This window comes from Peromyscus leucopus, chromosome 7 (genome assembly GCF_004664715.2).
Source record: "Peromyscus leucopus breed LL Stock chromosome 7, UCI_PerLeu_2.1, whole genome shotgun sequence".
NCBI lineage: Eukaryota > Metazoa > Chordata > Mammalia > Rodentia > Cricetidae > Peromyscus > Peromyscus leucopus.
The window spans coordinates 8,496,352-8,511,034 of record NC_051069.1 but is presented as its reverse complement, the minus strand read 5'-3'; the positions used below and the strand labels follow the sequence as shown (position 1 = coordinate 8,511,034).

The 14,683-nt window shown below is 42.9% G+C and overlaps 1 protein-coding gene across 1 annotated transcript in view; it reads right to left on the bottom strand.

The window, feature by feature from the left end:
* Positions 1-1,518: 1,518 nt before the first annotated feature.
* The window catches only part of Dis3l (DIS3 like exosome 3'-5' exoribonuclease), a 43,831-nt gene continuing 30,666 nt past the window's right edge, over positions 1,519-14,683 (bottom strand). The window contains exons 10-17 of the mRNA XM_028866827.2: positions 12,550-12,797; positions 11,938-12,030; positions 7,464-7,997; positions 5,412-5,566; positions 5,130-5,308; positions 3,048-3,193; positions 2,162-2,336; positions 1,519-1,877 (exon numbers count right to left, since the gene is read on the bottom strand). Of these exons, the coding sequence (XP_028722660.1) occupies positions 1,572-1,877; positions 2,162-2,336; positions 3,048-3,193; positions 5,130-5,308; positions 5,412-5,566; positions 7,464-7,997; positions 11,938-12,030; positions 12,550-12,797 (1,836 nt within the window). The 3' untranslated portion in view covers positions 1,519-1,571. The remainder of the gene's footprint in view (positions 1,878-2,161; positions 2,337-3,047; positions 3,194-5,129; positions 5,309-5,411; positions 5,567-7,463; positions 7,998-11,937; positions 12,031-12,549; positions 12,798-14,683) is intronic.

The following is a 14,683-nucleotide window of genomic DNA, read 5'->3' as shown; positions in this document are numbered from 1 at the left end:
CTTGCTTTATGAATGTGGTGGAGGGCCAGAATTGAGAAAGCACCAGGTGGAGAAGTTTATGGTCTGGTTCTTGCCAGCAAATTCCCACTAGAGTTGGGGAAAACACTGAAGACAAAGGAGCTAACCTTTAGTGACAACGACAGTAGTTCTAAAGGAAAGGTCTCTTGGGCTGGAGAGATGGCTCAGAGGTTAAGAGCAGTGGCTGCTCTTCCAAAGGTCCTGAATTCAATTCCCAGCAACCACATGGTGGCTCACAACCATCTATCATGAGATCTGGTGCCCTGGCCTTCAGTGACACATGCAGGCAGAACACTGTATACATAATAAATAAGTCTTTAAAAAAAGAAAAAGAAAAGGTCTCTTGCCTCTTCCTTAGGGAGAGGGTGGTGATGCTGCAGTGGTTTTCATCCCTAAGGCAGGATAGGTGACATCTTGGGCTGACATCAAGTCCATTGGGAGTGACATGGTTTGGCACACACTATGGGTTGTGGGCTTGTGGGAACTATCAGTGATTGGCCAGGGGAAAATGAATCAAGAGGATGGGCTCGCTTTAGACAGGGAACAGCTAGAAGATGGAGGCTGGTCTCAGCATGCACTGATAGTGGAGAAATGGCTTACTCATCCGGCTTCCAGACACACTCACTGAATCAGAAGGGCCGGGGGAGAAGCACTTTTCCAGTGGTGAGTTCAGGAACATTTCTCTTGGGAAAGCCTGGCCATTGGAGGTACACACAACAGAATTTGAGGGTGGGACAGGAGTTTAAGGTAAGACTTAAAGTGCAGCCCACCACCCACTCTGCCCTGTGTCCAGCTGGTGCCAGAACAATTGGGAAATTGTGAATCAAACATGAAATAAGTTTTGAAGAGGAAGGTGGACAGGACTGTCTTACCCCAAATGGCTAAATGATGTCAGAGGGACCTATGGCCCAAATATGTCTGTAAAAATTACAAAAGTAAACTTCATTTGAAAGAATCAATTTGAGCCAAGTGTGGTGGCACATACCTTTAATCCCAGTAGTCTGGAGGCAGAAGCAGGAGGATCTCAATGATCAGCTTGGTCTACATAGTGTGTTCTAGGTCAGCCAAGGCTACAAAATAAGACAGTCTCAAAAAACTAAATTGATTTGAAGCAAGATAATTTTGGATTTACTATAGAGAGACTAGCAACCTGCCTTTTACAGCTGATCACTGTCTTTTCAACTGCTGAAAAGTCAGTTTCTAGTAGCCAGTAGTGGTGCATGCCTTTAATCCTAGCACTTGGGAGGCAGAGACAGATGGATCTCTCGAATTCAAGGTCGCCCTGGTCTACAGAGTGAGTTCCAGGACTGCCAGAACTGTTTCACAGAGAAACCCTCTCTCAAAAAAACAAAACCAACAAAACAACACCACTACCAACAACAAAAAACCCGTTTTATATAGGGAGCTGGTTCTACTTCAGTGAGGTGTGAGAACATTGCACGAGTATGTGAAGTACCCACTTAATCTCCTTCAGCTAGAACAAGTGACAACATTTAAGTCTGAAAAGACAGCACAACACCTAAGACGAAGCTCTTTATTGAGGTGGAAGTATTTCACATTGCACAACTGTCTGAAACATCCAGAAGAGCAAGGTCCCTTATCTCCTCCAGAAGCGTGTAGAGACTTCTTCCCTTCGTCTGGCAGTATTCTTGGTACTCCTGAAGCGCCTTGCCTTTGACTTCCTGGGCAAGCTGAGCTTCCTCCACAGATCGGGTCACTTCTTTCACTAACTCGCTCTTCAGCAGGAGCGAGTTCTGCTGGCACAGCTCTGGGTTTGGAGTCATATATGGTTTGTTACTTATTATTTCAAGCCTGATGGTGTCAGAATGGCAACGCAAGGCCTGGACGGATATTCTAACCTAGAACAGAGACACATGTTACTACATCATGTCCCTTTTTTCTTCACATTGAAAACACTTTCCAGGTGGTGGTGGCGGCGGTGGCAGTGCATGCCTTTGATCCCAGCACTCGGGAGGCAGAGGCAGGCGGATCTCTGTGAGTTCGAGACCAGCCTGGTCTACAAAGAGAGATCCAGGACAGGCACCAAAACTACACAGAGAAACCCTGTCTTGAAAAAAACCAAAGCCAAACCCCCTTCCCCCTTAAAAAAAAAAAAAAAATAACACTAAGTACGCAGACTTACTGTCACATGGTCAAACAGATGAAATGTAACTGACTGTCCTCCAGCTGTGGTAGAAGTGATCTTGTTCTGACATCGTTGCAGGGATCCTGGCTTCCATTCAGAGCTGCTCTCTGGGCCACACGAGATCACTAAGCCATCTTTGTTCTTTAGATAAGCAGCACCTTTAATCCCAAACCTAAATCATCACAGGGTAAAACGAGATAATGTAGTCTTAGTAGGCAGATTTTCTATGCTTAGCCACCCTTCCTGTGGTTTACCTCCAAAACATTTTTACAGAAGCAGATCAGAAACAATGCTTTGCTAGCTAAGAAAGATCCTAAGACTAATACAGATGTGCATACATATGTACTCCCAATTGTGCCCTTTATTTCCTGACTATATGTTATATTGTGTACATACAGTAATTTTATGAATATGTAGAATTGTATATGTTACTATATAGTTTGTTTGAGAAAGTCTCACTCTGTAGCTGTGGCTGGCCTAGAGCTTGCTTTGAAGATCAGGCTGATCTTGAACTCAGAGATCTGCTTGTGTCTGCCTCTTGAGTGTTGGGATTAAAGGTACGTGCTACCATGCCAAGCTTTTATTCTTTTTTAGAGATAAGGTCTAATATAGTGCAAGCTGGTATCAAAATCATTATGTAGCTATGGATGACCTTGAACTTCTGATCCTGTTGCTTTACAGGCATGTATCACCATACCTGGTTGTATGTGATTCTGGGGATCAAACAAACACTTTGTGTGTTAGGTAAGCATTCCACCTTTGAGCTGCACACCCCCAGTCTAAATAAATATTTTAGTAAGTTATATATAATGGATCATTTGTGTTCAACACTGGTATGGTTTAACTGTGATTTCTAATTAACTCTGCATGAGAAGTAACATACCTTGGTATAAATACAAGTACGCCATTTGTTCTAATAGAATAAATGACCCCGTCAGCAATGCAGCGCTCCTCCGTTTCCGGGTCTCTGTCTTTAAAGTACATGCACTGGAAGAGCTCAGTGGACTGCTTCTGAGCATGCTGGGCCGCCTGTAAGAAGCACAACCCCGCACATGACAATAGAGTTCCTTGATGTCCAGGAAGAAACCTGAAACTCATTCCCACAGAAACAGCTTTTAAAAGGACGGGATTCTGCTGGGCTTTGGTGGCACATGCCTATAATCCCAACACTCAGGAAGCAGAGCAGGCAGATCTCTGTGAGTTTGAAGCCAGCCTGGTCTACAGAGTGAGATCCAGGACAGGCACCAAAACTACACAGAGAAACCCTGTCTGGGGAAAAAAACAAACAAACAAACAAAAAACAAAAAAAAGACGGGATTCAACAGCGTGGTGGCACAAGCCTATAACCCCAGTACTTGCGAGGCTGAGACAGGAGGATTGGCTATCCAGAGTAAGTTGTTGTCTCAACTAAACCAAAGACAGAGAGAAAACAACCCCATCTCAAAAAGAAAAAAAAAAAAAAAAAAAAAAAAAAAAGATCCAGCAGCAGATGAGGTGTGAAGGAAGGCTCAGTGGGTCAAAGAACTTTCTGTGCAAACCTTATCACCTGAGTTATGGAAAGGCTGGACATGGTGGCACTCGCCTGTAATCCCAGCATTCCTATCACAAGAGGATGGAGGATGGGAGGCAGAGACAGGAGAATTGGCCAGAAGCTCACAGCTGTACCTGCCAGCTATCCTGGAGTGCACAATGTAGCAGCAGAAACAAGCTGTCTCAAAGACAAGAACTAACTTACACACACACACACACACACACACACACACACACACACACACACACACACACACACACACAAAGACTGGTGAGGTGGCTCAGTGGTTAAAGGCACTTACTGTCAAACCTGACAACCTGAGTTCCATTCTGTGGGATGAAGATGGTAGAAAGAGATTACCCATTCCCACAAATTGGCTTTGACTTTCATGTGAATGTATAGATACATACACACACCAAACAGACAAACAAACAGATAAATAAATAAATGAAATTTAAAAGATTTTAAAGATATGAAAAATTAAGCCAGGTGGTGGTGGTGCACAATTTTCATCCCAGCTCTCGGGAAGCAGAGGCAGGTGGATCTCTGTGTTTGAGGCCAGCCTGGTCTACAGAGCAAATTTCAGACAGCTGGGGCTACATAGAGAAACCTTGACTCAAAACCACCCCCTCAAAAAAAAAAAATTCTAGACAGTGTAACTTTTTGTTGTTGTTGAGACAGGGTTTCACTACTGTGTAGTTCTGGCTGTCCTGGAACTCACTATGTAGACCAGAATGGCCTCAAACTCAGAGATCTGCCTGCCTCTGCCTCCCAAGTGCTGGAACTAAAGGCATCTGACCATGCCTGGCTCTCTCTCTCTCTCTCCATATATATTACTATATATTATATATATATATATATATACTATATATATATATACTAATATATATATATATATCAAACCAGCTAGCCTCAAACTTAAAACCTGCATGCCTCAGCCTCAGTCTCCTGAATGATGGGGTTACACCCATCATTATTATACCCAGCTGCTTGAACCTTTAGATCTCTACTTTTGGGAAAGACCTTTAATCCATTGTCAAGCCTCTAATGCTAAGCTGGCATAGAATATATAGAGAATAGAGGCTGAGCTGGAGGGTCACTTGAGTCCCCTAAATGAAAACTCAGCCTAGGAAAAAACAGTGAGTCCTCGTCTAAACAAAACAAAACTGCCAGGCATGGTGGTATACACCTTTAGTCCCAGGACTTGGGAGGCAGAGGTCAGACTGGTCTATATAATGAGACTCTGTCTCAAAAACATACAATCAAACAACAACAAAATTCCCCAAATTCACGTTACCAGAACACTAGTAAATGTATTAAGAGCACTGGTTACAATAATTATGGAGTTTGCAAAAATATATGGTGCCCCATTCTCTTATGTGGTAAAGCCAATACCCTCTATGAGATAGGGAGGAGTTTGAAGTTCCTTCTTACTCGGTTTCTGTTGTTAATATGTCTGCATAATTCCTCAAGATCTTTGTTGCTGAACAAATTGTCTTTAATTTCCATCTTCTTGTCTTTTGAAATGGCTCCCATTAATAGACGGTGTACAACAATATCTGAGTATCTTCTTATCGGAGAAGTAAAGTGGGTATATTTATCTAACGCAAGACCTTCAAAAGGAAACCAAAAGTTCAGAATAAAGGACAGACAAGAGCACTTTCCAAAAGATTTGCTCAAGGTTGAGCCATTCGTTAAGACAACGCTGTCAGTCACCGTAATGATGGAACTCTTCCTCTGCACAGGATCCGGTGGAGAAGTAGAGTGCATTGGACATGGCCTGGGTAGCCATGGAGCGCAGCAGCCTGTTCACCATAGGGTCGCTGGGGTCGTTTGCACTATCCAGAGAGTCAGCCAGGGTTTTGTTGGACCTACCAAGAAGCAGAGAAGCCTTGATGGGACCCAAAGGCAATTACAAGTAACAGTTTCCACTCCTTGGTTTAAATATCTTCATCCCTCAGTAGTTAAATTTATTATAGACATAATTTTCTTTTCTTTTTTAAAAGATTTATTTATTAAGTATACAGTGTTCTGTCTGCATGTATGCCTACTTGCCAGAAGAGGGAACCAGATCTCATTATAGATGGTTGTGAGCCACCATGTGGTTGTTGGTATTTAACTCAGGATCTCTAGAAGAGCAGCCAGAGCTCTTAACCTCTAAGCTATCTCTCCGACCCCTCACAATTTTCTTTTCAATACAGAAATCTAGTTTGCTTTTAAAGTTTAAACAAAGAAAGATGGTCAGAATTTAAATTTTTAAAAAAATTATTTATTTTCATTAGTTTAATAGCATGGGGAGAGAGGGATCTGTGAGTTCGGGAGTGGCTCAAAGCGAGTAAAAAAAAGACAAGAGAAATGTGAAAAAAAAAAAAAAAAAAAAATATTTTCATAAATATGTGTATATACGTCCATGCATTCATATGGTGCAGCAGCCCACTGAAGCCGGAAGAAGGCATTGGCTCCTCTCTCGGACTGGAGTAAGAGGCAGTTGTGAGCTGCTGTGTGGGTGCTGGGAATCAAGCCCGGCATCTCTGTAAGAGCAGTCAAGTCATTTTGCTCTTAGGTGCTGAGCCCCAGAATTTATATTTCTTAGGTAGTAGAGTAATGTCCCATTAATGCCGGGCTAAGCCAATGCTTGGCTGAAAAAGGTGGTCAGGTTCTTGTGGAATTACATTCTTTTTGTGTTAGGGGAGGGGTTAGAGACAGTGTTTCTCCGTGTAGTTCCAGCTGTCCTGGAACTCATCACTCTGTAGACCAGGCTAGCCTTCAACTCAGAGATCTATCTGCCTCTGCTTCCCTGGTGCTGAAATGAAAGGTGTGTGCCAACCTCCCCCCCACCCCAGTGGAGTTACATTCTTAATACACTCAACTGTAAGTATCCTATACAGGCCAAAGAACAGCCATTTTGTTCTTTATTTATCAAGAATGATTTATCCAGAGGGAAATTTCAGAAACAAAGCAGCAGGCATGGCGGCACACTCCTGGACTCCATGCACTCCAGAGGCTAAGCCAGGAAGCATGGTGAAAACCAGTCTCAAAAAAAAAAAAGCAGACCAAAACTTGACATGCACAAGCAAACCTACATTACTTTTTTTTTTTTTTTAAAGAACAAAAGAGAGATTTATTTACTCCAAAAGTAAAATTTTAAACCTTTAGGAACATACTAGTATATTAAAAATAAAACCAGGAATATAACATAATTCAGTTCTGGGCAGCTGGCTAAGGGAGAAGGTGAAAGGTGAGATCAATGATGAACACACAGGCTTGGGAAATGGCCCCTGAGATGAGCTTCTGAGCGTCAGGGCCTTGGATGAGAGTCCCGATCTTGCCCCACCCAACAGGTAAATGATGAGCAAGTTACTTAACCCCGTTAGACTAAAGTTCCCATCAGTAAACTATGAATGACAGCGTCACCACCTCAACATTCTAAGGACTAACCGAAAGGATGTGGTCCAAAAGGCCCTTGGTCATGTGACCTGCATGCAGGTGACTAATCAATGACCCAGACTCTGTTGCTTGAAGACAGAAAGCAAAAAAAAAAAAAAAATTCATTTTGTTAAATTGATAAAAGGTATTTTAATTAGGACCTTGTGCCTGGCAACTATAAAGTTTTTAATTAAATCTTCTTTAAGTAGTCCAGGCTGGCCTCAAACTGCTGACCTGGCTGCCTCAGGCGCCAATGCATCACTGTCTGGCTACATGCCATATTTTAGGAACCATAAGATAAGCAGGAGCACAGTATTCTCTGGCCCCTCAAAAAAGGATTACCGTGTGTCTATGAAGAAGCCTTTCGCTTTAGCACATTCCCGGAGCTCTGAGAAAAACTCCTGGTGTGGAGGAGGGTGTTGGCGCAGCAAAGCCTGGTGGGGGAAACTCTCCCAGATCTTCTTGGCCACCCAGTGGTTGGCTAGGATCATGCATTCGGCCACTGTCTCATGAACCTCCAGGGGCTGCTTGGGGATGAGGTCGTGAATGTTCTTCTTGTCATCCAGCTGAACTCGAACCTCCACGCCTTCCAGCTCCAGGGCACCACAACTGTCTCTCTTTGCTCGGATGTGGCGGGCTATGTCAGTCAGCTTTCCAATTGCCCACACTAACTCCTCCAGTTTGGCCTGCCGGCTCTGCTCCTCCAAGGCTTTGAATTCTGGAATGTCATCAACAATGCTGAAGTTTCCATCCAGTAGCTCTTGGGCCGCCTCGTAGAACAGTTTGTAAGCTGATCGGATAATGGTTCTACCATACCACACCTTCTTAATTTCATAAGAGGTTTTATCTAATTCCCACAGGACACTCACAGCATACCTACAACACCAGAGATAGCAACAGTATCATTAGTCCACTGTATTTTCTTTAAAACAGTTATACATGTACTTTATTTATTTTGTGCAGCTTATGTGTCTGGGTGCACATGGAGCATCATGACCCATGTGTGGAGGTCAGGGGATAACTCATGAGGGCCAGTTCTCTCCTTTCACTGTGTTGGTCCTGAGGATCAAACTCAGACCTAGTACCAGGTATCCTTAACCACTGAGCTATCTCGCTGGCCTTTCATTCTTTTTAAAGATTATTATTCTTTATTTCATGTCTATGGGTGTTTTGCCTGCACATATATGTCTGTGTACTAGATGTGTGCCTGCAGCCCAAGAAGGCCAGAAGAGGGTGTCAGATTCCCTGGAACCGGAAATACAGGCAGTTATGAAATGTCATGTGGGTGCTGGGAATCAAACCTGGGTTGTCAGAGTTATCTGGAATGCCAATGCTCTTAGCTGATGAGCCATCTCCCCAGTCCCTTCCATTCTATTTTACAAGCAAGCAGAACTTGACCTTGAATCTAATTAGAAAGAAATGACTTTTGCTACAGACCTTTGGTACAATTTTAATTCCTTCTTTCCTTTCTTCCTTCCTTCCTTCCTTCCTTCCTTCCTTCCTTCTTCTTCTTCCTTCTTCTTCTTCTTCTTCTTTCTTTCTTTCTTTCTTTTTTCTTTTTTTTTTTTTTTTGAGACAGGGTTTCTCTGTATAACAGTCCTGGCTGTCTTGTAACTCAATTTGTAGACTAGGTTGGCCTCGAACTCACAGAGATCCACCTGCCTCTGCCTCCTGAGTGCTGAGATAAAAGGCATGCGCCACCACACCTGGCTTATTGATGTAATTTCTTTCTTTCTTTCTTTTTTTTAAAGATTTATTTATTTATTATGTATACAGAAGAGGGCACCAAATCTCATTACAGATGATTGTGAGCCACCATGTGGTTGCTGGGAATTGAACTCAGGACCCCTGGAAGAACAGTCAGTGCTCTTAACCTCTGAGCCATCTCTCCAGCCCTTGGTGTAATTTCTTAAACTAATCACTCCATCACACATACATTCTACATATGTATGTATGTATTTATACAGTTGTGCACGTGTGTGCGCTGGGTTGTGGTGGTGGCGGCGGCAGCGGCGGCGGCGCACGCCTCTAATCCCAGTACTCAGGAAGCAGAGGCAGGTAGATCTCTGTGAGTTCAAGGCCAGCCTGGTCTACTGAGGGAGTTCCAGGACAGCCAGGGATACAGAGAGAAACCCTGTCTTGAAAAATCAAAAAACATCCCATTGTGCTGTAAGCCTGTATTTAAGACCTTCTCCCTCCTTCAATAAACAGCATTTAGCATAAAAAAAGAAAACAAACAAACAAAAAACCAAACAAAAACAGCAACCAAAAGCTGAAATGTCTTGTGTGTATGAAGCACGTTATTTGTACAGCATAATGGGATTCACTGACATTTCCACACACACGTATATCATGACTTCATTGTGTCTCTCTACCCAACCCCCATATCTACTGCCCATTCTTCAATGGCCTCATCAAGCAACTTTTCAGAAAAGAGAGAAAGAAACTTGGGAAAAGAATACTTAGGTAAGACTTTGTTTATATCTGTTCTCTATTTTTCTTAGAAAAACAGAAACTAGCTTTGGATGGTCAGTGATTTTTATCTCGGGGTTATGACCAGGGCAAAGGCTGAAGAAACCATATCCCTGACATTCTCAGTGATATCCATCCATCACTGAGCAGGCAGATGAAAAAGAGTGTAGTGTGTTAATTACTTTTCTGATTGTTGTAACAAAACACCCTGACAAAACCAAAAAACAAAGTCAGGCTGGTGGTACACTCCTTCACTCCTTTAACATTGGGAGTCTAGCCTGGTCTACATGGTAAGTTCCAGGCCAGCTAAGGCTACAGAGTGAGACCCTGTGACAACAGTCAGACTGGTTCTGCTAAACTCTGAACGACTCTGAAATGAGCTCACACACAATATGAAAACCTTACAGTTCTCCATTTTGATTAGAATAGCTTGATACTGATTGAGTCAAGCCTGTTTAGTGCTCTAGGAAGTTAGAGCAAAGCCTTTAAATCCTATAAGGTGACAGGGAGCTTGGTATCAATCTTGATGATAGGCTAATTAGCAAAAAGCTCATTTAGCAAAGAACTATTCTGCCACCAAAACATTTTATTAAAAAAAAAAAACTATGTATTTATAATGCGTACACTTTAAAGGGGCTAATTTTCCTAATATGTACAGAGTTTTTATGAGTCAGTAATAAATCATAAACCCAAATGAAAATGCCTAAGGAATATGAAGTAGTTCACAGGAAAGAATACATAAATATCCTTTAACAAAAAATGTTTAACTTCACACACACATAGTAGAAAAACAGAAATTAAAATTAAGACACTACTTATCCAGCAAACTGACTCAGATGAAAGGATCCAGCACAGTGTAGGGGTCAGACTGTGGGAATAAGCTCCTGTATCCACTGCTGTGGAAACAATTGCTGTAACCTCTGTGGAGGGCAATCTGACTGTGTGGATCTAAACACAAATGAATGCACCTTGACATGAGTTCTGCTTCTAGGAACTTCTCCTTCAGATATATTGAAATGCTGAGAGAGAGAGAGAGAGAGAGAGAGAGAGAGAGAGAGAGAGAGAGAGAGAGAACTAGTGATGGTAAGATGTCTTATGTCTCAGTGTCAAGGGCACTGACTCTTCCAGAGGACCTGGGTTCAGTCCCCAGAACCCACAAGGTGGCTCACAATTGTCTGTAACTTCAGTTCCAGGGGATCTGATGGCCTCTTCTGGCTTCTGCAAGCACCACACACATATATGATGCATATACATGTATGCAGGCATAACACTCAAGACACACACATGAATCTCTTTAAAAAGGTTGAAGGGTCGTGGATGTTGCTAGAGTGCTTTGCTTCGCCTGCTCGAAGCTCTGGGCTGGACCCCCAGCCCTCGAAATCCAGGCATATTGGTGCACAGGCAGGAGGTTCAGAAGGCCATCCTTGGCTTCCAGTTGAGTTTGAGAACAGGATGCCTGACACCTCTCTCTCAAAAAAAAAAAAAAAAAAAAAAAAAGGAAATAATAAAATTTTAAGTGCTGAATAGCATGTGTGTATAAAATATATTATATACCAATGGCACACACACAGACATATACATGCTCTCTTCTACATATATATATATATTTATTAGAAACAGAAGCAGTTTGCTCAGGAAGGCAAACCCCTAGAATGGGAGTCTGCTCTTTATATCTATGGTCTGTTAGTATTTTTATAAAAAATAAAAATTACAGGGGTTGGAGAGATGGCTCAGAGGTTTAGAGCACCGGCTGCTCTTCTAGAGGTCCTGAGTTCAATTCCCAGCACCCAAATGGTGGATCACAAACAGCTATAAAGAGATCTGGTGCCCTCTTCTGGAGTATAGGCCTATATGTAGGCAGAACACTGTACACATAATAAATAAATACATCTTAAAAAAATTAAAAATTTCTCATCCATATTTGCATTAAATATAGAAAAATATTCAAGAAATCAGTACCTGAGGAGAAAATAATAGGAAGGAGCCTTTATTCCATCTTTGGAACTTACTAATTTTAGACTATCTAATTATGTATTCACTGATAACTCAAACTCCCTAAGCTCAAGTGTCTTCTAAGGAACAGCATCAACTTGGGAGTGTCCCGCATTCTCCTCAGCCTGGGGCCTACTTCAGAAAGCTAACATCAGGAGAACAGAAAGAAAGGAGGAGACTGGAAAAACGGAGCTGCCTGAGACCATATATGGAAGGAGAGAAGGAAATGGGGAGCAGAGGAGATGGGAAGCAGAGGGTAGGGCGTGGAGTGGCAGGGAGGGCACACTGGAAGGCTGAGGGAGAAACGGAGCAGGAGGGCGGGGCCAGCTGTGAAGGCGACAATCAGACTCACCTGTCAACGCCTCCCAGGAGCGAGCAGAGATCTGCACTCAGGATGGAGGGCAGCATGTCGTAGCGGCGATCTGCTAGGTAGTAAGTGGTGGCCCTGGAACGACACGTGTGACGTGACTGACCTTCAGCACGCAGCAGAACCGCTGACTGTGTGGGCTGCAGGAGGTAAACAGCCGCGACCAGGCTTGCACTCCCCTGGGGCTCCCGCTCCTCATAAAGCACAGCGGCTGCCTAATGAAATAGTTCCCGCGTGCCCACTTGACCAAGCCGCACTGCTTTGGCTGAATATTCTTCCACTGATGTAGAAAGTAAAAGTGACATGAATCTTGGTTGTGTGAGAAAAATGGGAGCATAATGATCTAGCATCTATATAGAATACCATATTACATGTGAAACTTCACTCAGTTTAGTGAAAGTATGGGGTAAAAGGTTAAGAAAGGACACAAACTGATCAAGGGACAATTTTCCTGAAACAGCGGGAGTTCAGGAAAATCCAGAAAAGATTTCCAGAACTACCCAGACAGGAGATCTTGACCATCTGAAACGAGCGCAGATACAAACACACACACACACCACACTGCTCGCTCTGCTGACTTCCCATAAATAGGGTTACCTTGTTCTAGCTTCGACATCAGTGTAAGAGTTGGGGGCCACAAAGTGCGTGACGTCGGCAATATGGACCCCGAGCTCCAGGTTGCCATTACTCAAGGTTCTGACTGAGAGTGTGTCATCCACATCTTCACAACCTTTGGGGTCGATGCTGAACACAAGGTGGGTGTTCCTCAGGTCTTTTCGCTCTCTTTCTTCTTTGGGACTCACCTTCCAGGGGTTTTCTGGTGTGTTCACTGGCATCTCACACATCTGCACCAGAGACCAAGTTCTCAGAAATCCGTGCATTATAAGATTCTCTAAAAACCCACTGTCTTGAGAGGGGTTGGAGACATGGCTCAGAGGTGAAGAGCATGGACTTCTCTGCCAGAGCACACAGGTTCAATTCTCAGCACCCACGTGGCAGCTCACAACTGTCTGTAACCCCAATCCCCAGCGTTCCAATGTCCTCCTCTGGCTTCTTTGGACATCAGGCATTCATGAAGACATTGTCTACCTTGTTCCTTGAGACAGAGTCATTGTTCACTGGCCTGGAGTGCTCCATTTATGCTAGCCTGGCTGGCCATCAAGCCCTAAGCATCTCTTTCTGTCTCCTTTCCCAGAACTAAGATTACTACAAGCATGTGTCACCATGCCCAGCTTTTTATGTGGGTTCTGGGTTGGAACTCAGATCCTTGTGACTGTACAGGAAGCGCTTCACTGACTGGGCCTCTTCACAGCCTTATTTGCCTTCTTTTATTAATAACTGTGTATTAGGTGCCTCACAAGTGCCAGGCACTGGACTGGGCTCTGGGAAGTCAGGAGTCAGCAGAAAAGACAGTACTGAAGAAGACTTCATGGTCTGCTAGGAAATGTCCTGTGACAGCCTGGCAGTCTCATTAGTTATGGGGCTAGAGTAAGAATGAACAGGTGACATTGCTGTGACAATGTGTCCTGTTTCCACAGGAACCCTTGTGTTTGAATATACTTGAGCTTTTCATTCAAGTCAAGCCCTTAAGAGGAAAAAAAATCTACACACCCCCAAATAAAAGCTTATTCCTTAAAGATAACTGAAACAAGACCAACCTGGGGCATTTTCCTTCTCTGATTACCTGTTTCCGTCATCAATTTGAAGCTAAGTAGGCTGAAGGAGAGAGATTCTAGTCCTGTGCAGTCTAATCCAGACTTCGTCTTATTCTAACGTTTTCACTAAGAGGAGCCAAGCGAATCAACAAATAATTTCCAGAAACTAATGTTAAACATAAAAATTTAATCATGTAAAGTAGTCTAACTTTAATAATGTAAAATAGTTAGACTACTTTCTTATTGTAGCCCCTGTTCTGTCAGCAGCTATAATGAAACAAGCACACCCATCACTGTGGGGGGTAATTCACACTGGGCCACTGTTTTTCTGGAAAACTCTCTGCCACTATATAACAAACCTATTTTAATTTTTTATGCCCTTTGACTTGGTAATTTAACATTCCAAGGGGATGATCAAAAAGAATAAAAAAGGCAACACTGATTAAAAAAATGTTTCAAGTGACAGTTTTTCTCTAATCCTGAAAAATTAAACACTTCCAATGTCCAACAATTGAGGAATGTTTAAGCAAAGTAGAGTAAATTAATTTCATTAATTTGTCTTAACTACTAAAAATAACTAGGCTATAGCAAGATATAGAAACAATTTTAAGAGAAGAAGGCAGCAGAGAACACAATCGTGCACCAATGGTTATGGCCATGAAGGGAGAATAAAGGAGATTTCTGAGACCGTGAAAGATGATAAAGTGATGGAATCACTGGTATTTTATGTTCATTGGACTTTTGTTTTCTGTAAAGATTTCAATAACATTTCATAATGAGCCTGCATTTTTCGATCCATTCATCTCTGGTGGGGGCAGAGCTTGGTTGGGTCTGTAATGAAGATATGTAGGGTGGGGGGTGCACACCTTTAAACTCAGCACTCTGTAGGCAGAAGCAGGTGGATCTCTGTGAGTTCCAGTCCAGCTATGGCTACATGGCATGACCCTGTCTCAACAAAAATATAAAAAAATAATGAGGAGGAGGAAGAGAAGGAGAGGGTAAGAAGAGGAGAATAAGGGGCTGGAGAGATGGCTCAAAGGTTAAGAGCACTGATTGCTCTTCCAAAGGTCCTGAGT